Here is a 22,769-nt window from a genome sequence, read left to right as displayed (position 1 = left end):
AACAACTTATTTAGAGCGAGAAATATTAGAGTCAATAATGATAGAAGTAATTTAGTCATTTACATTGATGGTTGTAGTTTAATCTAAATCACAAGGAGTAAAATATTTAAATTTGAAACATCGAGGTTGTGTTAGAATAGAGCCAATCTAAGTAACAATATAATTTGCCTTAACGTAGATATCAATTTCATTCGGAAGCAACATTGTCCATCTCATAGACGAAAGCAATTGACGGCCTAGGGAGTTTCCCTCCTCCATACCGAGGGTCTTCCTTGTCGGGGCACTGCCGACAAGCTCTCCCTCTCCTACCCCTTAGCTTTTGGCTCGGCGGAGAGGGGGCATAATTTTCTTCTTCTTTTTTAACATAATAAGATTTTTTTTCCTTCCCTCTTCTTTTTTCTTTTCTCGTACTCTCTACCCTCCTCCCCGTTTTGTCGTCGACTTCATTTTTCTTCCATTTCAATATCCCTTTCAACCAACGTTTCCTTTATTACCATCGTGTCCTCCTCCCCTACGTTGCCATAGGTCACTTGCACAGCCATTTGTGATTCATTCAACATTCCTCACTCCTCCTTCATCTCTACTCCATTAGCTATTGTGTGTTATCGCTCGCCATTCGGCTTGCTTCCCTCCTTCTCCATATTCGCTCGCATTCATCCTTCTGTTCCGACGAGGGTGATATCTCTAGAATATTTGGTAACTATGGGGTCACTCAGTTTATTTGATTTGTTTCATATTTAGTTTTCCGTAGATTATAGCCATTGCTTTAAGATCCAATCAAGACCGAGAATAAACAAATGTTAGCCGACCAATAAAGCACACGTGTCATCATTTTTTTTTAATCTTATTCAAATATAGTAAGTTCTTAATGCTTAATGATTATAGTGTCGCTAGAGTGACTCCCCAAACTATCCCTCATTTATAAAACACGATTAAAATTAACGAAGTAATTTACATGTGTGCTTTTCCATTTAAAACATAAGAAAAGAAAACCTTTTCGGTCTCTGTCCGACTAAAAACGGAGTTTAAAACGTGGGAGAATCTAAATCGTCCAAATCTTTCCCCATATACTGTCAGGAGGCCTCATAGCCGTCCGATTGAACCCCAAAAAGGAGTTAATTATTATAATCCAAGTCCACGAAAGATCCAAGAAGTAGAAGTTTAACGGGGATTTGACCTTTGACCGCCGCCATTTCTTCTGTCTCTTCTCCCACGTGCGAACTAAAGAAGACCAAAGACTTGGAAGGTTTTTATATAAGTCAATAGTTACAACTATCTATCATTATAATATGACCTCCACTATATCTATCTCCTCCTATTATTCCACTCTCTTTATATTTTTAAATATTCTATTAAATAGATAACCATCATCATAAGTCATAACCCCTCTTTTATTTATCATTCAGCTCCAATATTTTTTATTATTTTTTAAAGAAATTTTTATTTAACTTTTATCGAAAACTTTCAAATTATCATAATTGTGACTGAAATATTATATCAATACAATATAAAATATCTTTTTTTATACAAGATAAAAATATTAGGGTTGCCATAATGAATGAGGGAGATAAACTTACACAGGAATACTATTATGGGCATTATGCATATTTATAACTATATTAAATAATTTAATTAATTTATTTATATGGTAACAGTCAATTAACGAATCTTGTTAGAAGGTCTTATGATGTACAATTATACCCAAGTTTGAATAAGATTCCATGAGTCACTTTAATTTCTAAGAAGAAACATTCACCTCCCAATTGGAAGATGTACCTCTGTCAATTTCACTGTTGAATTATGATTTAGTCCAATTAGTTTAATTATTCAACATCGACATTAATGCATTTCTATTCTTCACAATATTCAAGATTGATTAGAATATTTCAAATGGGAAAAGGTCTAAAGTTAATTATAAAAATATAAGCTTATATTCCTCTAAGAGTTTCAAACACAATACTAATTTATTATTAGTTTCCTCCTTTCTGAGTAGCACCATTAGGAGCTATCATTTGAGATTTAAAATACTAACCAAAGTTAATTATTGCATCTTAAGCATCAACAATGTGCATGAATTCTTAAATAAATAAACATTTAATTTTTGCTTGTATATCCATCAACACATCAAAACAAAATAAGAGTATTTATATTATTTTACTATTAAATAGATTAAAATTTAATTATTAGTTAAATTTAAAAACATATCCTTTTATTTGAAGTCAAAATATGTAGACAGAATTGTGGGCTGCTTTGCTTCTTGCAATCGATTATTATGGTAAATTCAAGACCTCATACTTTGATATCATAATAAGTTATTAAAAACTTTTTTTATTTATAAAAAATAGGAATTTAAATACTTTATATTTATGAATTAATCCACTCTCATCGCTGCCAATAGAAAGTTCGAGCAAGAATGTTCACCTAAAGATACCTAAGCATGAGTGAGTTGAGAAAGTCAACTAGAATCAATTGATATGGCCGAATAAGACGAGTCAACTCGTCTTCCCTTCTTCCACCACGAGAAAGCGAATTGAGAAAAGTTCTCAAGTCTTTCTTTTTCACATATTATCATTGGCTCTTTTTTATTCATTCACAATTTTTTTTTTTTAATCTTTGAGAGTTCGAAAGTTAGATATAAGCTACATGAAAAAGTTGATTTTTCTTAGATGTAAAGATATTTAGGTTTTACTAAACTCTAGCCAACATATTGAGCTACCTAGTCTAGGCTTTTCAAGTCTTGTGCGTCGTTGAGCTATTGCTCCGAACTAAATACTGCTGAGATATCGCTCTAAGTCATCGCGCTGTCGAGCCATCAACTGAGCTGAACTGTCAAGCTAAACATGAAACTACTAAATAATTTTCTCTACAATAATTATTTGAAATTGGAGTCGACCCAACAACCTCCTCGTAGAGGATTACACATAAGAATGGTTCTTCGTAAAACTATTATGCCAAATTTTGATTGATGATGTGTAAGCAAGGCTTAATAATCGTAGGGATTAAGTAATATTTTTTTTCCTTTTTGAAAAGACATATGTAAAATGACGAATATGCCCATCATTTATCCACTATGAAAGAAAAACTATTAAGTAAATAGGTCATCACTCCTCCTTAATAGCATTTTCGTGCTCCATAAATATCACTTTCAGTTTTTTTTTTTTAAAAGATGCTTAATTAGAAGAATTTAATACGGTATTAACACACTAACTACTCTAAAAAATTTAAATTATGAAGAAAAAAAATCATAACTTAATTATTTTATATTTAAACAACAGTCTTACAATATGTGTGTGAATAGCCTACGGCCTTAGAAATTATTAAAAATAAAATCATAAGAAGAAGAGCCGAGTGCAGAAGATCGATCCCATTTACAACTCGGTCAAGGGCTACTTTAATTTTTTGTTTCTTTATCTTTTCCTAATGTAGACTTTGTGGAAGTCTGAAACTCTTAATTATGTATTGCAAAAGACTTCCGTATGGTGACTGGTCTATGAACAATTTCCTTGTTTGATTGCCTCCAAAAGCCAAAAGGTACTTGGATTTATTCAATCTTGCCCTCGTGCCATTAATGATTTTTATTTTATATTATTTAGACCTCTCTCTCTCTCTCTCTCTCTCTCCCTATATAATCCCCAAACGAAGTCCTCCACTTATCTTCGTTCCTTTTCATTTGCCTGGACCTCCATCTCCATCTTTGCAGCACAAGGCACCACTTTTTGCTGGGTCATGGAGTACAAGCCATTAATCAATCACTCATCATCCCTTGATCTTGACCTCAAGGTTGGCCTTTCGGGCATTCGGATGGAGGAGAAGTTTGTCGTGAGAAAAGAAGAGGTTTGCTTTTGTTTTGTTTTGTTTTGTTTTGTTTTTTAATGTTATACATAGCTACTACTCTCGCACAATCATGCTTAATTATAAACAGTAGCTTCTACTGATGGTTTAAAATTTAGGTTGAATTGTTGGAAGAGGAGCTCAATCGGGTGAGCGAAGAAAATAGAAAGCTAAACGAGATGCTCACCACCGTGACCACAAACTATAGCAATCTCCGCAACCAGATTTTTAATCTAATGGCCACAACCACAACCACAACCACCACCACCGCCACCGCCACCGCCACCGCCTCTCCTACGCGGAAGAGGAAGAGCGAGAGCCCGGATCCAACGGCTAACCGCGAAGGGGGGAATCAGACAGACAGCACTACATCAAGCGATGAATATCCATGCAAAGCAACAAGGGGATTAGATTCTAAACCTAATGTCTCCAAACTCTGCGTCCGAACGGATCCCTCGGATTCGACCCTCGTAAGTCTAACTAAACGTTATCCTTTTGAATGCAAGAATTGCTCAAGATTTGAGTTTTTTTTTTTTTTTTTTTTTTTTTTTTTGTCTTCCTTTTCTTTTCTTTTCTTTTCCTGATAAAATTGAGTGACTTGTTTGTCTGATAGGTTGTGAGAGATGGGTATCAGTGGAGAAAATACGGTCAGAAAGTGACTAGGGACAACCCTTGCCCAAGAGCTTACTTCAGATGCTCATTTGCTCCTTCTTGCCCAGTTAAAAAGAAGGTGAATATAAATTTCAATAAATTTTCTTTTAGTATGTATATATAAGATAGCCATAATTAAGTTTGTAAACCTAAATATATGGTTAATCTTTTCTATTACCTATATAATTAGGTGCAAAGAAGTGCAGAAGATAAGTCCATCTTAGTAGCAACGTATGAAGGCGAGCACACCCATGGCCTCCCTCCTCAGCGCGGCGCCATTAATGGCCACTCCTCAACCTTGGACTCCAGTAATGTAATAAGGATGGATCATCTCATCGTGGGACAAGAACACCCAAAGGTGGATCAGACTAGATTGGTGGAGGAAATGGCTGTGTTGTTAGCTAAAGATCCGGGATTCAAAGTAGCCTTAGCCACAGCCTTCTCTGCCAAGAGATAGAGATCAAAGTCTGGACTAGTTCTCTTTCTTTATTTCTTTCCTTCTTTCTTTCTATTAGAGTTGACCGAGCTCATCTTCCCCGGGGGAGATGAAGAACTTTTGTAAATAGTTACAGATGATTCAATAACAATTATTAATTTTTCTCTCCTAATTAAATAATTGAGATTAAATAATATTAAATAAAATTAATCAGAAGTACATATCATATAAACTGAAAGTATCAATCATTTTTTTAAATTATAATGATAAATTAGTCATATTTTATTTCTCTCTCTTAACTATCTATTTTTTTTTATAAAAAATAAATAATAATAATAAGAAGAAGAAATTTATAGAGGCTAACACTCCTATTATTAAGAAAACCGTTATAAAGATAAGCAATAAGAAAATACTTAAATTCTCATTATTTTATCAATTAATTCAATCATATATAAAAAAAAATTATCTTAAAAATTATTTTTAATAACTAATTAGTTAGTATGAAATCATTGCTCTTGTAAATAGGCAAATATAGCAGGAAAGGAAAGGTTAAAGAAAATGGAGAAAAGATGTTTGTCTTCAACTTAATGAAATAATAATAAATTAATTAATAAAAAACACGTTTTTTTTTTTTGCAAGCTTACATCTGACGGTAAATTGGGCTGAAAAAATGTCAACCAGGTTAGATAAACATGTACTAAAAGCTTAAGGTGATAAAATAATAAATTAGCTTTGGTGCCATATTAGATATAACATACTAACTATGCATATAGGATTAATTAAGGGGGAAAAAAAAGCTCCTTTTAGTTTTGGGGTCCATACATTATATATATATATAAGCTGCTGAGATTAAGCAGAAGAAAAGGTATATAAGCGTGTTCCATGCCAGAGTTGGAGAGGCAAGATTCTACCGAAACAACACGACCAAAAGTCAAAGACACGTGCGGTAGAAGCTTGTCGGTTGATTGGACAAGGGATGGCCCCCGAGGTCAAACCACGAGGGGGGGGGAGGGGGGAGGTGGAGTTGGTCTCTTATCTAACCCAGTTTTTGACTATTTTTTAAGTCTGCTAATTTTCTTTTTATTTATTTATTTATTATTATATCTATCTAATTAACGTTACAATTTATATACTTAATTAGGTGGATTTTATACATCATTAAAATTGATGAATCTGATGAAGCTGAAAGAGACTTGGAAGTTGTTATCGCTTCTATGCCTGTACAAGATCCAACCCCCCTCCTTATTTGTTGGTTAAATGGTCCACAGAACCGTCACAGTTAAGCATGATTCTAACTATGATTTGGTGGGGTCCAGCCAACAATAGGAGGAGAACTTGGTCTATACTATTGCTGTTAGCTCGCATATAGTCCAGAGTCATTATGATCATTTTCCTCCAACGACTAAAGGTGTTGGTAGGAGTAAAATTGAACTTATAGTCATTTACAGCTGTACTATGTTAGAATATCTCATTTAGACGATTTTTCAACGGTGGCGTTTGGATATAGTTTAACTATAAAATTTAATTAACAGAGTTTAATTTTTACATCTTAAATAAATTGTCATAAATAGGTTTAGAAAAACTGTAGGTTTAATCATAAGTTAGAATAATAATATCATTTATCACCTTTAATGTGATATTACAAAAAAAAAATTTAAAGAAATTATATTAAATAACCAAAATACTCCTTGTAGTGGATGAGAAGAAGAGAGAGAAGTATTAAAATAACAGTCGATTGATTAAAGAAGTGACAAAAGTAAAAACAATTAGCGTGGTCGGCAGGATTCGAACCTGCGCGGGCAAAGCCCACATGATTTCTAGTCATGCCCGATAACCACTCCGGCACGACCACTGGGTTATTAGTCGTGTTATACCAAATGTTTAAATTCTAAGTGATCTAATGAAACCTACATTGGCAAGCAGTAAGTCTCGCATAGAATTCTACTCTACTCTTAGAATGTAATGCAGTTGCTATCTATCTTCTATTGTCAAAGAAAATTCGATGAGGAATCCTTTTTGCTAGACTAAACTAATCTTCTTCGTCCCTACATTTCTCTCCAAAGTCCAAACCTTCTTAGAGTGGTAACCATTTGCTATTTGCAGTTTCTCTCCAAAAAGACATTGCTCGACGCGTGTAGCTTAATATATTCCTGAAGAAAGGGATCAGATGAAACTCTTGCAAAAGAATACATAGTTTCGGCTCCTGCTTTGCAAGCACTGAGATTAGCTAGCCTGGCTGGAGCCAAGTTATCAACTCTATATATGCGTATCTGTGGAGGGGCTCATGATTTGAGAATTTGATCAGAGTTATAAGATTCTGTTTCAGTATGATCACCAAATGGCAACCATTCCATGAAGCCGGAAATTCTAAAATGTATGCATTAGAAAGAGGAGATGCTGCATTTAGAACGCCGAAATGTCCATTAGTGATCAAAATCCAGATGTTACACTGCTCAGACTGAAATGTTTTCGACTTCACACGAATCCTCTAGTAATAACAAAGATCATATGTGCTTCTATTTCCTATTCACATTCTTGCTGCAACTAAAGAGAAATGACAACAGAGGAGAACAAGCAGGCAGTATTAATTTCCACTCACCTAATCATTGGCAACCAGTGGTTCATTAACCAAAACATTTTCCAGCTTTCTAATAACCAGCTTCTTTTGAGAAGGGAGGTCCTTCGATGCTGGGGCGATGCCATCCACAATGATCCAGTCGTCTTCTTTGAAATCTCCTTTCAGCACTCCGAGAGCGACTTGGTTCTCCACCATCTGCTGAATCACCCTCTTAACAGGCCTAGCGCCGAAGTTAGGATCAAAACCAAGAGTTCCCAGGAGCTCAACTGCTTCTGGTGTGTAATGAAGGTGAATTTTCTTTTGTTTTAACCTGTCTTTCACACGATTCAACTGCAGCAACAGTGCAATTATATCAGAGCTCAGAACAAATCACAGAGAAAATGATCAAGAGCACAGAAATTACATAAGGTAAGAAAAGCGGCTGCTTATGAAGGCTGATAAAATGAGAAAACTAAATGATTCATTACAACGGGGTAGTATGATTAACTTTATTGCAAGGGGAATTTGAATCCTTGAAAAAAAGTAAGATACATATGCTAATCAGGGAGTTCGCAAAAATTACATCCTTCCCAGTGTAACATGACAAGACCAGCCGACTCGGTGGGATTTATTTAATGTAGGTGAACATTAAACTGGATAATAAGTTAAGCAACTATAAGACATTCTAAATAAGGCATCCTCGTTGGTAAAATGTCAGTGGGACTGTACTGAACAGAAGTGGAACTCAATGTTGCATATCAAATTACCAGTTGTATTAAGAGAGTTAAGCATGTCTAACATCTACACTTCAACAATTACCTGTATCTCCACAATACGGTTGATTTCTTTAGTGTCGAGCGGCTGGAAAACAATATATTCATCGATTCTGTTCATAAATTCTGGCCGAAATGTCTGCCTAGCCAACTCAATGACCTGCCTTTTCATTATCTCGTACACTACTTCTTTGGTGTCTTCTGTGTTTCGAAGTGTATCCAGAATGAAATGTGACCCTATATTTGATGTCATTATAATAACACAATTTGTAAAACTAACTGTTTTCCCCTGTGAATCAGTTATTCTTCCATCGTCAAGTAGTTGCAATAGAATGTTAAAGACATCATGATGTGCCTTTTCAATTTCATCAAAAAGAACTACAGAATAAGGCCTGCGCCGAACAACTTCGGTCAGCTGCCCCCCCTCCTCGTAACCAACATACCCAGGCGGTGCACCAACCAAACGAGATACTGCATGCTTTTCCATGTACTCGCTCATATCAATCCTTACAAGGGCATTTTCTGTATTGAAAAGATAACCAGCAAGGGCTTTTGCAAGCTCAGTTTTCCCCACACCTGTAGGACCCATAAACATGAAACTTGCAATTGGCCGATTTGGGTCTGACAACCCTGCCCTGGAACGACGGATCGCATCAGCCACCGATTTAACTGCTATATCTTGACCGATTACTCTCTTATGAAGGAAGTCTTCTAAGAAGACCAGCTTCTCCCTTTCTGACTGCTGAAGGTTTGAGACTGGGATACCAGTCCACTTGCTTACAATCTCAGCAATGTCAAGGTCTGTCACCTCTTCTCTAAGCATCGACTTCCCCGACTGCTGAAATTCAGCAAGTTTCTTCTCAGCCTCTTCGAGCTGTCTTTGTAGAGATATCAGCGTTCCATACTTTAGTTCAGCGGCACGATTCAAATCATACTCACGTTCAGCAGCTTCCATTTCTAGGTTAACTCTATCAACCTTTAACAATATAAAATGCCACAATTTATAAATGCTCATGTAAATTAGCATATTTTTGTATATCGAGACAGAAGGAACTTACCTCCTCTTTAATTGACCTAATACGATTCATCAAGGACTTCTCGAACTCCCAGTGTTGAGCAAGTTCTTTTTGTTTTTCCTTAAGAGATGCTAAATCAGCTTCCAGCTTGCTTAGACGTTCTTTGGAAGCTTTATCTGTGTCATTTTTCAATGAGAGTTTCTCCATCTCTAACTTTAATATTGCTCTATCTACCTCATCCAATTCAATTGGCTTTGATGTTATCTCCATCTTAAGCTTTGCAGCTGCTTCATCAACAAGATCAATAGCTACAACCACAGAAGACAGGCTTCAGGCTGTTAAAGCACTTCTGATCATATAAATATCAACACAGTCAACAGATAATTTACATACCTTTGTCGGGCAAAAAGCGTTCAGTTATATATCTATCTGACAAGATTGCAGCAGAAACAAGAGCATTGTCTGATATTTTCACACCATGATGCAATTCATAACGCTCACGTAGCCCACGGAGTATGGAAATTGTGTCCTCCACAGATGGCTGATCACAGTAAACCTGCTGAAATCTTCGTTCCAAAGCAGGATCTTTTTCAATATACTTCCTATACTCGTTTAATGTAGTTGCTCCAATACAGCGGAGTTCTCCTCGACCTAACATTGGTTTTAGTAAGTTGCCTGCATCCATTGCCCCACCAGTAGCTCCTGCAGCAGATATCAGAAGAGAGGTAAAGATCAAAGTAAAGGGGGAAAGGGTTAATAGGAAAAAAAGTCAAGAACAGCAACCAAATATCTCATTGGAGATTTTAGCATTAATAGCATGCTATACAACTTTACGTGTAAAATCAAATATCCAGTTTAGGCTTTAACAAGGTTTTCTATGACATTTGAACCAGATGGATTTCCTTACCATCACAGCCCACAAGAACATCAAACATGTATAGCATATAGGTGGCTTAAACAAACAGAAGACTTTACAGAGGACTGAACAACTTGAATAACAATCGATCAACCTAAAACCAGTCTTCATCCGAACAAAAAATTTATTTTACGTAATTGGGAATTTCATCATTTCTTTTTTCTGGAAATGGTTGCTCAATCCATTTCTTCCTTTTCTATTTTTGTGGGGCACTGTAGAGGTGTGGGTGCATTGCGGGCATTTTACTAGCAAAAGGGTTGCCATGAATCATGATGATGGCCGTGTTCAGAAAAACCTTCCTTACTATATGGTCACCTTATTGTGCAAACATAGATAAATTTGTGCGCAGATTGAGATTTTATCCTCCTTATGAATCAGTCAGGGTCAGGGATACAAGTAATAAGCCCAATTCTCCAGATCAGTTCCATGAAATTTTTTACAGAAAATGGGCTGTAACCACCAGAGAATCCTTCCAATGAGTTGGCTGTATGGTGCATCGCATGGTAAGTAGGCTGCATAGGCCTGAATGACTTCACGGAGCTTTTTATTCAAGATAAACATGAAAACAGGATGCTAAAAGTAAAAGGCTCAATCAAAACATTGGCAGATACAAACCTGCACCAACAACAGTATGAATCTCATCAATAAATAAAATGATTTGTCCATTAGATGAGGTGACTTCCTTTAGAACAGCCTTCAGTCTTTCCTCGAAATCACCACGAAATTTAGCCCCAGCAAGAAGTGATCCCATATCCAATGAGATAAGCTGATAAAAGAATAATAAAAGTGTCATATGCCATGCCTAATTTACTCATACTAATTTCCATTGCATCCCAAAACATGACTTATAAAACAAGATACCTGAAACCAACATCTTGTGACTTGTCACCCTAGATAGGTTACTCAAGATGTTCAGCATATGTTGAAGTCTAGTAGTGCGGTGATATCAGTTTGAAACAGATGCTCAATTTTGCAATATTTAACAGGTCATAGCAGACACATAGTAACAGAGAAATGTAAGAGTTTGTTTTCGTTTGCTAAACAATCTTTTTTTTTTAAAAAAATGGGCAAAACAAGTGCCTCTCCAAACTGCTGTCATGGGCTTGTTTACTATCTTCAAATACTGACGTAGACACAAGCAAACAACAATAGCCAACAAGAAATAAAATAAGTGCTCATCTATAGATGCACCATCCAATAAGAGTACCTTCCTGTTCAATAAAGGTTCAGGAACGTCTCCTCGCACAATTCGTTGAGCTAATCTGCACAACATTAAAGAGCCGTAAGATAAAACAGGATAAATGAATCAAAGGCAAACTTCGAACATCGGTGATTAGTCCTGACAGACAAAAAGTTATTTTAACATCTAACTGTCAGTGTAAAGGACAGGTGAAGTAGGTTTTGTACAACCAGCATAAGATACTCCCTAACTGCCTATTATCGGGAAAAAAGGAAGATAGAAAGAAAGAAAAACAAAGTTAGAAATTGGTACCCTTCGGCTATAGCAGTTTTTCCAACACCAGGCTCACCAATGATAACAGGATTATTCTTTGTTCTCCTACTCAGTATCTGGATGCAACGACGTATTTCATCATCACGGCCAATAACAGGATCTAGTTTGCCACGCCTAGCTAATTCTGTCAAGTCACTGCCATACTTCTCTAGTGCCTGATATTTTCCCTCGGGATCTAGCAGCATCAGAAAAGTATGGTGAATTAGCTTGATGATCTAATGTCCCTCCAAAATAGATGATAAGAAAGAACTACAGCAATATGACAAAGGAGAAAATAATGTTAAAGCAATGCGATTAAGCAAACAACCATGACAATGGATATGCACAGAAAGTAATAGATGTGGTATCAAATGACTGTGTGGAACCAATGGTTTAGAAGTTTTGCATAATCTAGAGAGTAGAAATACACACATTATAAAACAGAAACGGATAGGCTGTTCACTGGCCTAGCTTGAAGAACGCCCTTACCTAAAAACAAAGTTATTGAGATTTCTATGATGGTAATAACCGTTGACCTAAATCAATATCCTCTGTTATTCAGTTAAGTGTGTGTGAAATCTGTTACAGGCAGTCAACCATCGAAACAGACAACACTGATTGTCGACATTTCGTCTCTGTGCTACTACGATCATCAAAATCAAGCTCTGATATCATCACAAAATTACTACATTTTGCTAGAGAAAAGATCACTTGGTTTTAAACATAGATAGTCATACTTTTACTAATTGCCTATTTGAAGAAAACAAGAAAATAGTAATTGAGTGCCATACTCTGGTCAGTGACTCGTTGATTTCCACGTACAGATAATACAGCTTCTTTCAATTCCTTCTCCCCGAGTTGGAGGTTCTTGAATAACTGCTGCCCAAATCTCTTGTCTGCATTGAATGCCAGCACAAAGTGCTCGACTGACAGAAATTCATCACCAAACTCCTTTTTATACTTCTTTGCACTATCCAAAATGGACACAAAACTTGATCCTATAATTGGTCTACTTGTATCACCAACTACCTGGCAAAGTAGCATTCTTACTTTCTGTTGATTTCTAGCTGCTCACATTGAAGAAGCAATAATATTACCTTAGGCTGCCGAGTGATAAACTCATCCGTAGCTTGCAGCACTGTTGTATTGTCGATTCCAGCCTTGGTAAATATTCTCCTAGCCAAACCATCCTTCTGCTCCAGAAGAGCTTTCATCAAATGCTCTGACTCCACTATTTGCTGCTTGCACACTTGTGTTGCATCTACGGCACCAATAATCCCCTCCCATGCCATCTCCGTGAACTCACCTTGGTTAATCTGGAGGAGTGAGTTAAAAAATGTTCAGTTGCATAGTCATACAAATTGCCAAGAGAAGGAACTTGTATCAATTTAGGTTGAGAGATTGTCTCAAGAAACAAACTTTCACATACTATGTATGTCGTCGAGATAAATACAATAAGTAGTTCAGCAAGAAATACTACAACATTGCAGTGTCTCTCGATGCTGACAGATGACACTCTGCCTACCAAACTATGTAGGCAACTTGGCAGTACATAAAATCGAGTCATTCCAAAAGCTCAACGATACAACCAAAACAACTCTTTCACTTTATGTTGAAACATTGACCATTTAGTTATCAGTTGATCAATGTGTGTGATCCATCCAGATAACTCAAAAGTATCACATCAAAGTACTTCCGACATTTTAGATCACAATATCCGGTAACGTTCATCAATTTGGATATCCATCATGTATGCAGTTTGTAATCACAACCAAACAAAATTAAATTAATATATATGTAGCACTTCTACGTATCTAAAATCTCTGCACACGAGATCTTCTAATTCCACCTCAACAAATCCCTTATAACACTGCCCTACTAGTAAATTTCCCTCGCAAAATGGACGTTTTATACTCTTACTAACTCTCGCATTAGCCAAATATACATATATACAAAAGGCAAACAAAAAAGGCGCCAATAGGGATTAAAAATACCTAATTCGGAAGAAAATTAAGAACAACTGGAACCTGGGGGGAGCTGCCATAGCTATACTGAGAAGGAGACGTCGAGTGGAATGGGCGAGCGAGGAATCCCTTCTCGAAGAGAGGCGTAAAACCAAGAGCTCCGATGGTGTCTCCGACTCCGACGCACGCGCCGAAAGTTGAGGCGGTTGCGCCGCGGCCGAGGAGCAAAGGAGAGGGAGAGGAGAGAGCGCGGAGAGGAGGGCGGCGAGAAAATGAGCGGCGCGCCGCCCCCGCCGCCAAGTAGGCGGATTTGACGATCTTAGTTGTGGCGGAACGACGTATCATGGCGAAGAATCCGAGAGAGAGAGAGAGAGAGAGAGAGAGAGAGAGAGAGAGAGAGGTGGAGGGGTTTCAGTTGTGAGCAAGCATAGTGCGAGAAGGAAGAATGTGGTGGAAGTTGGGAGAGAGTTCTTGAACTTGCTTGTGACACAAGAACACGGAGTGGAGTGCTATGCACGTGCCATGAGCTCTCTTCTTTGTTTTTCTTTTCCCTATGCGATCCGTTTCACTGCGTAATAAGAATTTTTTTAATTGGAATTTTTTTATTCTAAATTCTAATTCTAATTCTAATTTTCTGTTTGGTTGAAGAAAAATGAACAATTGTTAGAATAAAAATATGGGGTAGGATGATGTTAGGTCGTGATAATTAGAATAAGAGATGAAAATGATTAAATTGACTTCTTTTTTTTCTTTTCCTAGTCTAAATTGGAAAATAAATTAAAGCAAGAAGAAACATAGTTGGATAATCGCGTATATCTTTGGGATGTATTCTGATATGATAATTTTGATTCTTATAATTCTCACTGCTATGCTATAACAGAGACTGTTGTCAAAATTATATAGCCTGAAAGTTGTTGCGAATCGACTTGATCTAATCAAACGGGTTAATTTCTTGGTGTGAAGGGGGAGAAATTTGTTGTAAAAGAGGGGTATTAGGAGTTAGAGAAAGTCGACCAAAAACTTGAGCAGGAGATAGAAAAAGATAGGAGAGGGTGCCAATGGCTAAAGCAAGTAGAGAAGAAGATAAAGGCACAGTGCCATTTTCAATTATTAAATTAACTCAAATTAAAATTTTCTCCACATATTTATAGAGGCTCAACCTAGGGACCTATTAACTAAGTTAGAAAATCCTAATAAAATAACAATTTTTGCTACAGAGTATTCGGATGCGCCCGAGCGCATTCGAACGCAGAATTACAGTTTTCTGTCGTTGCGAACGTGTGTAGAAACGATCGCGTTCAAACGACTTGATTCCGTTTGAACACATAATTTGCGTTCTCTATTTTTATAAACGCGTACAGTCATTTGCATAACCCGTTTGAACGTGGTCCCTACATTCGAACACCCCCCCCCCCCATAAAAATCTTTTTATTTCTTCAAACAAAAATCAACTAGATAAATAAACTAATCACAATTAACCCAATATTGCGAGTGGAGTCAATGTGGACCGAGTCGTATCAGAAGTACTCTTATATCTAAATTAAAAGTTATTTAACATTAATATTACTGCTGCCTGAAATTACTGGATCATGATCAACTTTTCCAACAGCAATGGATGGTGAGAAGAATGTTTTAGAATTAAAACATTTTGATGCTGCTATGTCTTTCTGATTTTAAGAGCTAAAAATGTTCAAATATCACTTTACCATGGCTTGTTTATAGAGGATATATTTTATAACGAGAGAGGTTATTTTTTATATTAGATGCACATCTTTTTTTGTTGTAAATATATATATAATTTATATAGGCGGTAAGATTAATTTTGTTATTACTAAAGTTTAAAAGTTTTCTTTAATGCAAATAGCCGCTTGTTTTAGCAAATAGCTGTGAAGTATAACGGATTCGGAGTCTTACTCGGATAAATTATGGAAACCCGACCCGTTAGTCTCTGCTATCTTCCACTCTAAAATAAGATCTTGTAACCCGCGCTCTCCCCCCTAGGAGACAGTGTGCTTGCTGTTCATGGAGCGGGTTTGCTACCTCGGCTTGCTCGCTCTCCTCTCTCTAGATGTTTCAAAAGAGGCGATCGAGAGATCGAAGAGGTAATCTCAAAGCGAAATCCTTCGTTCTCTTCTCTTCGTGTTGCTCCGCATCCCATAACGAAGGTTTGATGGCATGGCATCTGGATCGCTTCCATGGCAAGAGGTGCAGCCGTCGTCGACCTTGGTTGGATGCCGATTTGGGGGAGAGGAGAGGAAGGAGGAGGGTAACGCCTCTCATAAGTTTGTTCATTTTTGTGGCAGAACCCTATACTAAGATGTTTGATCTAGTGCAAAAGAAGTGATCCGGTGGATTTGTAAATCCCTAAGTTCGAATCGCGATTTCGTTCGACACTAACCTTGTTTGGTTTGAGGGTAAGCTCCAAAGTCGATTAATTAGTCTCATTTTTTAGACTTGATTTTTTTGGAGAGTGAACTTGATTAGATACGAAAAGGATAAAAAGATGTGTGGTGATTAGGGGTCACTGAACCAGTTCAGGAGTGGTCCCTAAACTCAAAGCAAACAAGGCAGCTTGGATTGTACATCGAAAGTGTTTGCAGAGTGTTTGTAAAGTGTTTGTGGGCGTAGCATTATTCCGATGCATGCTAACCGCTGCAGCCATCATCCTTAGTTTGGATGTCGATCTTGGTGGGAGTAGAGGACGGAAGGATAAAGTTTGCGTTTTTTTTTATCAAAGGTGACCTCAAGGTTCACTCCCCCATCTCTCCTTGTGTGTGTGCGTGTGTGTGTGTCTATATATATATATATATATATATATATATATATATATATATAATTTTCTTCCCTTTGATGATGTCTTCAGTTCTTAGCTTTTATTTTTCCTCTCAGATGTTAGATATACGTCTCTCTGTTTGTATTTTACATAATTGTTACTGAAAACTTTCAAAATATCATAATAGCCACTACATTCTTCTTGATTGCCAAGGGAAATTTGCATATAACACCCTACATTTATGCAAAATCGTGCGTGGCTTTACACAGCATTTGGAGCTTTAGGCTGCCGCCTCTCCTCCGCCTAAAGCCTAGTGGTGCACGAATGCTGCCTCCGTTGAAGTAATATTGAATTGGAACCCCTTCAAAGGCGTTTGTTGGCATGGCAGCTTGGATGGCCTTGATGGCGGCCGCTGCAGCTATATTGCCTTAGAAAGGTTCCTATTTTGAGAGAGAGGGGGGGAGGATTGCAGGTGAATCTGAGCCTCTCTTTTGCCCATTGGTTTGGAGATCTTTTTTTCCTAAATGTTATATCTCCACAAACATGAGGCTTTTCAGTGCACGGATGGTGGAAGGTTAGAAGGGCTTCCCCTCCTGTCCAAGTGAAGCCCATGATTGTTCCCATTTCTATCTTTGAGGCCCTTCAGGTATTGAAATTTTCTGTCTGCTCTTGGTTGGATACCAAATCAATCAGTGGTTGGGCGGACAAATTGCTTTGGTTTTAAACTTGTATTTGTTTCCAAGTTCAAAATTTGATCATTTGCTTTTTAAACTCCTTTTTTTTTTTTTCTTGTGGCAAGGATGATTTTGGCTCAGCATCACATATAGATGGGATCTCTTCCCTGAATATGACTCAAACCTTTTGTTTCTGATTTAGGGCATTGGATACCAAATCATTCAGTGGTTGGGCAGACGAATTGCTTTGGTTTTAAACTTGTATTTGTTTCCAAGTTCAAAATTTGATAATTTGCTTTTTAAACACCTTTTTTTTTGTGGCAAGGACGATTTTGGCTCCGCATCACATATAGATGGGATCTCTTCCCTGAATATGACTCAAACCTTTTGTTTCTGATTTAGGGCGTTGGGTTGGAATTTTGATGCAATGCTCAGACCTCTCATCTTGCGAAGCAAATTTGGACGGCTTGCTAGCCAGCAAGCAACCATTTGTGGTCATATCTGCTCTTTGTGTAGATATGTGGAAAAGAAGCATGTGTGTATGTGTGTATGTGTGTGTATATGTGTATGTATGTTTGCACCGTAAGTGGCACAATCAGTTGGAAATGTGCTCTGGAAATCTGGTCTTATCACAGAAAATTGTCTGATAAATGGGCCAATCTGAGCCACTTGGGTCTTCTCTTCTTTTCCACTTTGCTTTATTTATTAATTTGATGTCTTTCATTTATTTTCCGGTGGCATTTAGCTTTTTATATTTGATTTATGATGGGGGTATTTAATACAGGAACAACTATGTTAGCCTATCTGGTTTTCAATTTTGAAAGCATAAAAATTGAAGATTTTGATGTTAGTTTGCTTTGATGTTTGAGAATCGTGAAATGGGCAAGGAGTTTCTCTATTATTTGAACCCTTTGACTTAAATTTGTTGATTCTTCCAAGCAAATTTGCTTCTTTTGCATGTATACCCCTCTAACATCTCTTATTTGCATGTATACCCTTTGAAATCTCTAAAGACCTGCAGCTAGGAGCTCTCCATTCTGGGGTACATTTAAAAGTACTCCAAGTATTATTCCTCTTCTAGAATGCTCATTAGTTTTAGAGCACTGGCTAGGCAGGACGTTTTTTTTGTGTGGGAATGCAGCTTGTCCTTGGTTTGAGCATGGGCTTTGAGAAAGTGAGATAGAATCCAGAGGGGTGGTGTGGTTGGATAGGGTTTTCCTCCTCGGTTTGCTCACTCAGTTTTTAAGCAAATGAATCTTTTTCCAAAATTGAGAGTCTTCCTGTTCCTCTTATAGCAATTTACATGTGGCGATGATAATGGATATGACCATTGATGGGGATTGAGCATTTGAAGAGATATTTCTGATTACTGAAGTAATCTCAAAGTGGAACCCCATCTCCTTTCCTCTTCGAATTATTTTACATCTTCTCATAAGTTGTTGATTCAAAGACAAGTTCGATGGCCTCGACAGTGCCTCTTGATTGGCTATCATATCAAGAAAAAATTATTGCAGTTGATGCTGCAGAAGTTCAGTTTCTGGGTTATTCTTTTGATTTTTCCTCTTCCTTTATGGATTAAACATTGTTTATGTGCTGTTTATGTTTGCTGTTTTCTTGAGGCAGTAATAATTTTGGCTCATCATCACATATTGCTGGGATCTTTATCCTGTTTATGATGCAGACTCGTTGATTTTGGTTTAGGGCTTGGGTTTAGGGTTTTGATATCTCTGCTTTAAGGTCTCAATGAGATGGCAAGGCTACATTTGGACGGTTTGATATGCTCCCAGCAGGAAACCATTTGCACTGATATGTGGAAAAAGGAGAGAGAGTGTGTTCACGGGTCGATGAGCTTATTTTGCATGCCCCTTTTTCAATGAGATGGGATTTCAATGCAAATTTTGATGGTTTCTGTCAATCAAGCAACCATTTGCAGCCATTCTTGAGCTCTGCAGAGATATGTGGAAAGAAATTGTAGTAATACATGTAAAAGGCAGCTTGGATCTTGTCCCAAAGCAAGCCTCGTTTCAGATCAGTGTGAGCCGCTTCCATTTCCTTCTCTTTCCTCTTTTTTTTTTCATGAAGTTAATTTCACATTTTTTTTGTTACTATCATATTTTTGTACATACACATATACATATACATATAAATATACCATATATACACTTATATATGCTTCTCTTTATATGTTACTCTGTGTTGTCAACATATGTGAGATTCTATACATTTATATTTAGCTGGTTTGATTTGTGTTTGTTTCTTTATTGAAGCTGCCATTATAAAATTTCTAAAATATCACTTTTGTGTCTTACATTTTTTGGATTCAAATATCATTTTTCTTCTGAAAAACTTGGTTTGCCAATTTTCTTGCTTTGCAACTTTAATGCTCTCTTCTTTCAGAGTAGGCTTGTCAAAATAATCAAGCTGCTCAAGCTTTGTTCTCTCAAACTCGGCTCAATCTTCTGTCTAAATGGACTAAGCTTGATCAGTCTTTGCTAGCTTGAAATTATTTTAGCCAATCTTGGTCACCGGTATTGGGGTCGACATTAATTTCAAGTTGTGCTTGATCACAGTTTGGTTCAATCAAGCTTGGCTCGATTACACCCCTAGTTTGTACTGTTCATTTCAAATGATTTTCCCTTACTGAGTTTCCAGCTAAATGGCGAGGCAAAGAATGGATGGCTTGCTTTTACAGCAGGCAACCATTTGCAGCCATATGTGAACTCTGCAAATATGTCAAAAGAAGGGATATAGAGTGTGTCTGCATATGACAATACAATGAGACCACCTGATGTAATAAGTGTGAGCCTTCTTTTGAGAGGATGGATGGTTGGAAGGGCCGATTCCTCACTCAAATTGGAACTTCTGTAATTTTAAACCCCTTCTGTAGCTGCTGCTGATACTTGCTGCTGCTCATATTTTATGTTGTTTTCTCTTCTCTTTCGGAGGCAATGATGATTTTGGCACCCCTGCATCTCACGCATTAGATCTTTACCCTATCTTGGATGCATACATGTTGGTATTGATTTAAAGCTTGAGGTTAAAATTTTGATGCTTTTTGGGCTCGTTCAGATTGCCCATCCCACTGTGTTCTTTTGCTGCATGAAGATGACAAGGCAAAATTAGGATGGTCTGCTATTGAGCAGACAACCAATTTTAGCCATGTACCGTGCTATGCTTACGAGCACTTCTACAAACTTTTAACAGAGTAATGTGGCAGCATCTTAGCTATTGCCATTTCAATGAAGGGATATGGAGATTAGATAGGGAGAGAGAGAAAGAGAGATAGATGGTTATATTTGCATGGGGAATAGTGGGTTTGAGGACTGGTCTTGGATTTGGCCTTATCCTTGTAATTTTAGTATCTGATAAATATCCAATCTGAGCCTCCATGTCCATTTCTTTCCACGTTTTTTTTTCATATATATATATATATATTTGTTTTTCTGATATTTAATTATTAGATTATGGTAGGTAGATTAAGTTTTGATGGATAATTAGTTTCATGTTGTTGATCTTTTGATACTGAAGCATATTTGCAAGGCAGAAGTCTGAATGATCGTTTGTTGATGTTAGAGCTCTTAAGTTGGGTATTGTATTCTTTTACTATTATTCTGATATAAGTTTTTATCCTTCCGAAGGTTCTGTTGTTTGGTTTAGTTGCCTACATATTCTTTTTCTAGGTCATTCTGTACAGGCAAAACTGGCTTTTTAATTTTTATTGAGAGAAGTGGAAACTTAAATGTTGTTTTAGTTGAAGCGCTATGTGGCGGTTTGAGTTTCTGATACTCATACAACATTGAGCCATTTTAACCATTTGATCAGTATTCCCATTGTAAGGGCAAAACTTGTTTTGTTGCAAAGAAATAAAAAAAATTGTCCTGAAGTTGCAGACCTGAAGAGAATCGGCCCTGCATGACAGTAAAACGAAAAATGAAGGGAGTTGAAGTTTTGCAACTCCCACAATTGATCTGTGTATGTTCTTTTCATAGATTTACATGTTCAGCAAACTGCAAAGAGGAAAGCTGGAGTACTACAGGAGCTGCTCCTACCTATAACAGCAATAATGACAGAAAAAGGTGCTTCTCTTACATTTCTTTTACATGAAGGCTTTAAGTGTAATATGCATGATGTAATCTTTGAGGAAATGATTCTTGACCGAAAGTATGATTATTGTGAGTAGCAGCTTAAGAAAGGTGCTATACTTTCTTCCTTTTGAGATAGTTATTATGGTGCTCAAATTTTCTAAGGGCTTGTTTGACCAAAGCTTTTATGATAAACTTGTGCAGTTTGACCATAATTTTGTTTCTATTTGATTCTAAAATGTCTCGTAAGCTCCTTTCTCAGATTGGAAGAAAGTTAGAGGTCATGAAAGTTTCTCATAAGATGATGAAAGGAAGCCGACAACTGTGAGCTGTGGTGATGAGGGTATGAAGAAATTGTTGGCTGTAAATTTTCTTCTTCTTATTCTCCTTTGTGGGTTCTGCATGAATTTCTCTAAGGTGCTGATGATAGGATGCTTCTTGTTGCATTGAATGTTATTCACCCAGGGTGTGTATCAACTATCGTTCACATCCAACAACTTCTACTCAGAAGCATCATGCAAGTGAAGAGTCTTAGAGGAAAGTTTGTTAATCTATCCCTCTTCTTGCTAGTTGACTCACAAGCTCTTGATACTTACTACTAAACCTCATGTAAAAGCTTTAAGTACCAAATTGTAAGTACCAGTTTGAAATGTTATCATATGGTAGATGAAATGAAGCTCCTGCCAGGGTTTGCTGCTACTAGGTGAATGTTGTAGAGTTATAACTTTTTGTTTGGTAACATGATTATTTTTTTTTAACTATGTAAGACGTTTAGGTGACTCTTTGTGATTAATTAAGCGTTTTAAGGTTGATTTATTCTTGTTTCAGAGTAAAGAATCGAGATTAACGAGGTAATATGGCATTACTTTTTAGCCCCTAATTGTTTCAGGATAACACGGGCGCAACCCGAATCATCAGACTCCATCACAGCCGTCCAACGCTCACGTGCAGAGCGCTTGCCGACTCTCCTATATAGACTACTATCGTAGTATCGTCCTCCTCTGTTCGTATCTTCCCCACTTTGCCTCGGTCTAGGGTTTTCGGTAGTCGCCGCAAAATGGTACTCATCTCTCCGCTAGGGTTTCTTCAGGGTTTTCAAATTCCAACTCTAATCTCACTTCTTTTCTACCTTTCTCATCGCAGCCGTCGCACAAGACGTTCATGATCAAGAAGAAGCTCGCGAAGAAGATGCGGCAGAACCGCCCCATCCCCCACTGGATCCGCATGCGGACCGACAACACCATCAGGTCCGATCCAGATCTGAAAGTTTCTTTCGCCCTTCTTTTTTTTTTTGTTGACGATTTCTTCGCCTGATTTAGCTTGATTCGATGATCTTTTTTTTTTCGTTTAGGTACAACGCTAAGCGCAGGCACTGGAGGCGCACGAAGCTAGGGTTTTGAGGTCGTCTTCGAAGTCACTTTTTTATACTCCTCTGGAGAGATTTGAGCTTGAAAAGGAGCGACTTTTGGATGATTTAGAAGTCGAATTTGTTCTTGTTAACCTTGAATTATATTCAGATCGGAAACCATTGCTCCATGGATGAAAATTACCTTGTTTTCCTTCATCTACCTATTAATGTTAATTCGATGCATCAGTCGAATTAG

General features: G+C 37.2%; 3 protein-coding genes and 1 non-coding gene across 4 annotated transcripts; 2 read left to right on the top strand and 2 right to left on the bottom strand.

Moving 5' to 3' along the window:
- The first annotated feature begins 3,611 nt into the window (after positions 1-3,611).
- LOC140789239 (probable WRKY transcription factor 40) lies at positions 3,612-5,090 on the top strand. The gene is made up of 4 exons (XM_073138853.1): positions 3,612-3,834; positions 3,951-4,301; positions 4,445-4,561; positions 4,673-5,090. Exons 1-4 carry the CDS (start codon positions 3,727-3,729, stop codon positions 4,937-4,939), a joined length of 843 nt encoding a protein of 280 aa, XP_072994954.1. The 5' UTR covers positions 3,612-3,726; the 3' UTR covers positions 4,940-5,090.
- Positions 5,091-6,688: 1,598 nt separating this feature from the next.
- Positions 6,689-6,770, bottom strand: TRNAS-AGA (transfer RNA serine (anticodon AGA)). Its single transcript has one exon. It is a non-coding gene; the product is annotated as a tRNA-Ser (tRNA).
- Positions 6,771-7,320: 550 nt separating this feature from the next.
- LOC140789360 (chaperone protein ClpB3, mitochondrial-like) lies at positions 7,321-14,074 on the bottom strand. Its single transcript, XM_073139028.1, has 10 exons — positions 13,700-14,074; positions 12,770-12,988; positions 12,464-12,701; positions 11,673-11,868; positions 11,388-11,442; positions 10,796-10,946; positions 9,658-9,966; positions 9,307-9,572; positions 8,295-9,224; positions 7,321-7,826 (listed from the first exon to the last, which is right to left on the bottom strand). Exons 1-10 carry the CDS (start codon positions 13,979-13,981, stop codon positions 7,518-7,520), a joined length of 2,955 nt encoding a protein of 984 aa, XP_072995129.1. The 5' UTR covers positions 13,982-14,074; the 3' UTR covers positions 7,321-7,517.
- Positions 14,075-15,650: 1,576 nt separating this feature from the next.
- Positions 15,651-22,711, top strand: LOC140788851 (large ribosomal subunit protein eL39x). Its single transcript, XM_073138323.1, has 6 exons — positions 15,651-15,738; positions 15,848-16,050; positions 16,155-16,373; positions 16,679-22,225; positions 22,309-22,412; positions 22,517-22,711. The coding sequence occupies exons 4-6, from the start codon at positions 22,223-22,225 to the stop codon at positions 22,563-22,565; spliced, it is 156 nt and encodes a 51-aa protein (XP_072994424.1). The 5' UTR covers positions 15,651-15,738; positions 15,848-16,050; positions 16,155-16,373; positions 16,679-22,222; the 3' UTR covers positions 22,566-22,711.
- Positions 22,712-22,769: the final 58 nt, after the last annotated feature.

This window comes from Typha latifolia, chromosome 5, assembly GCF_019914945.1.
Source record: "Typha latifolia isolate L0001 chromosome 5, TyphaL0001v2, whole genome shotgun sequence".
NCBI classification, from domain to species: Eukaryota; Viridiplantae; Streptophyta; class Magnoliopsida; order Poales; family Typhaceae; genus Typha; species Typha latifolia.
This window is presented reverse-complemented; position numbering and strand designations above follow the sequence as displayed.

Coding starts and splice junctions, on each gene's coding strand:
- LOC140789239 (XM_073138853.1), top strand. CDS start 3,727: ATGGAGTACAAGCCATTAATCAATCACTCATCATCCCTTGATCTTGAC. Junction 3,835..3,950: donor TTGTCGTGAGAAAAGAAGAG/GTTTGCTTTTGT, acceptor TTTAAAATTTAG/GTTGAATTGTTGGAAGAGGA. Junction 4,562..4,672: donor CTTGCCCAGTTAAAAAGAAG/GTGAATATAAAT, acceptor CTATATAATTAG/GTGCAAAGAAGTGCAGAAGA.
- LOC140789360 (XM_073139028.1), bottom strand. CDS start 13,981: ATGATACGTCGTTCCGCCACAACTAAGATCGTCAAATCCGCCTACTTG. Junction 9,225..9,306: donor TTAGGTCAATTAAAGAGGAG/GTAAGTTCCTTC, acceptor ATATTGTTAAAG/GTTGATAGAGTTAACCTAGA. Junction 7,827..8,294: donor ACCGTATTGTGGAGATACAG/GTAATTGTTGAA, acceptor CTGTTGCTGCAG/TTGAATCGTGTGAAAGACAG.
- LOC140788851 (XM_073138323.1), top strand. Junction 22,413..22,516: donor CGGACCGACAACACCATCAG/GTCCGATCCAGA, acceptor TTTTTCGTTTAG/GTACAACGCTAAGCGCAGGC.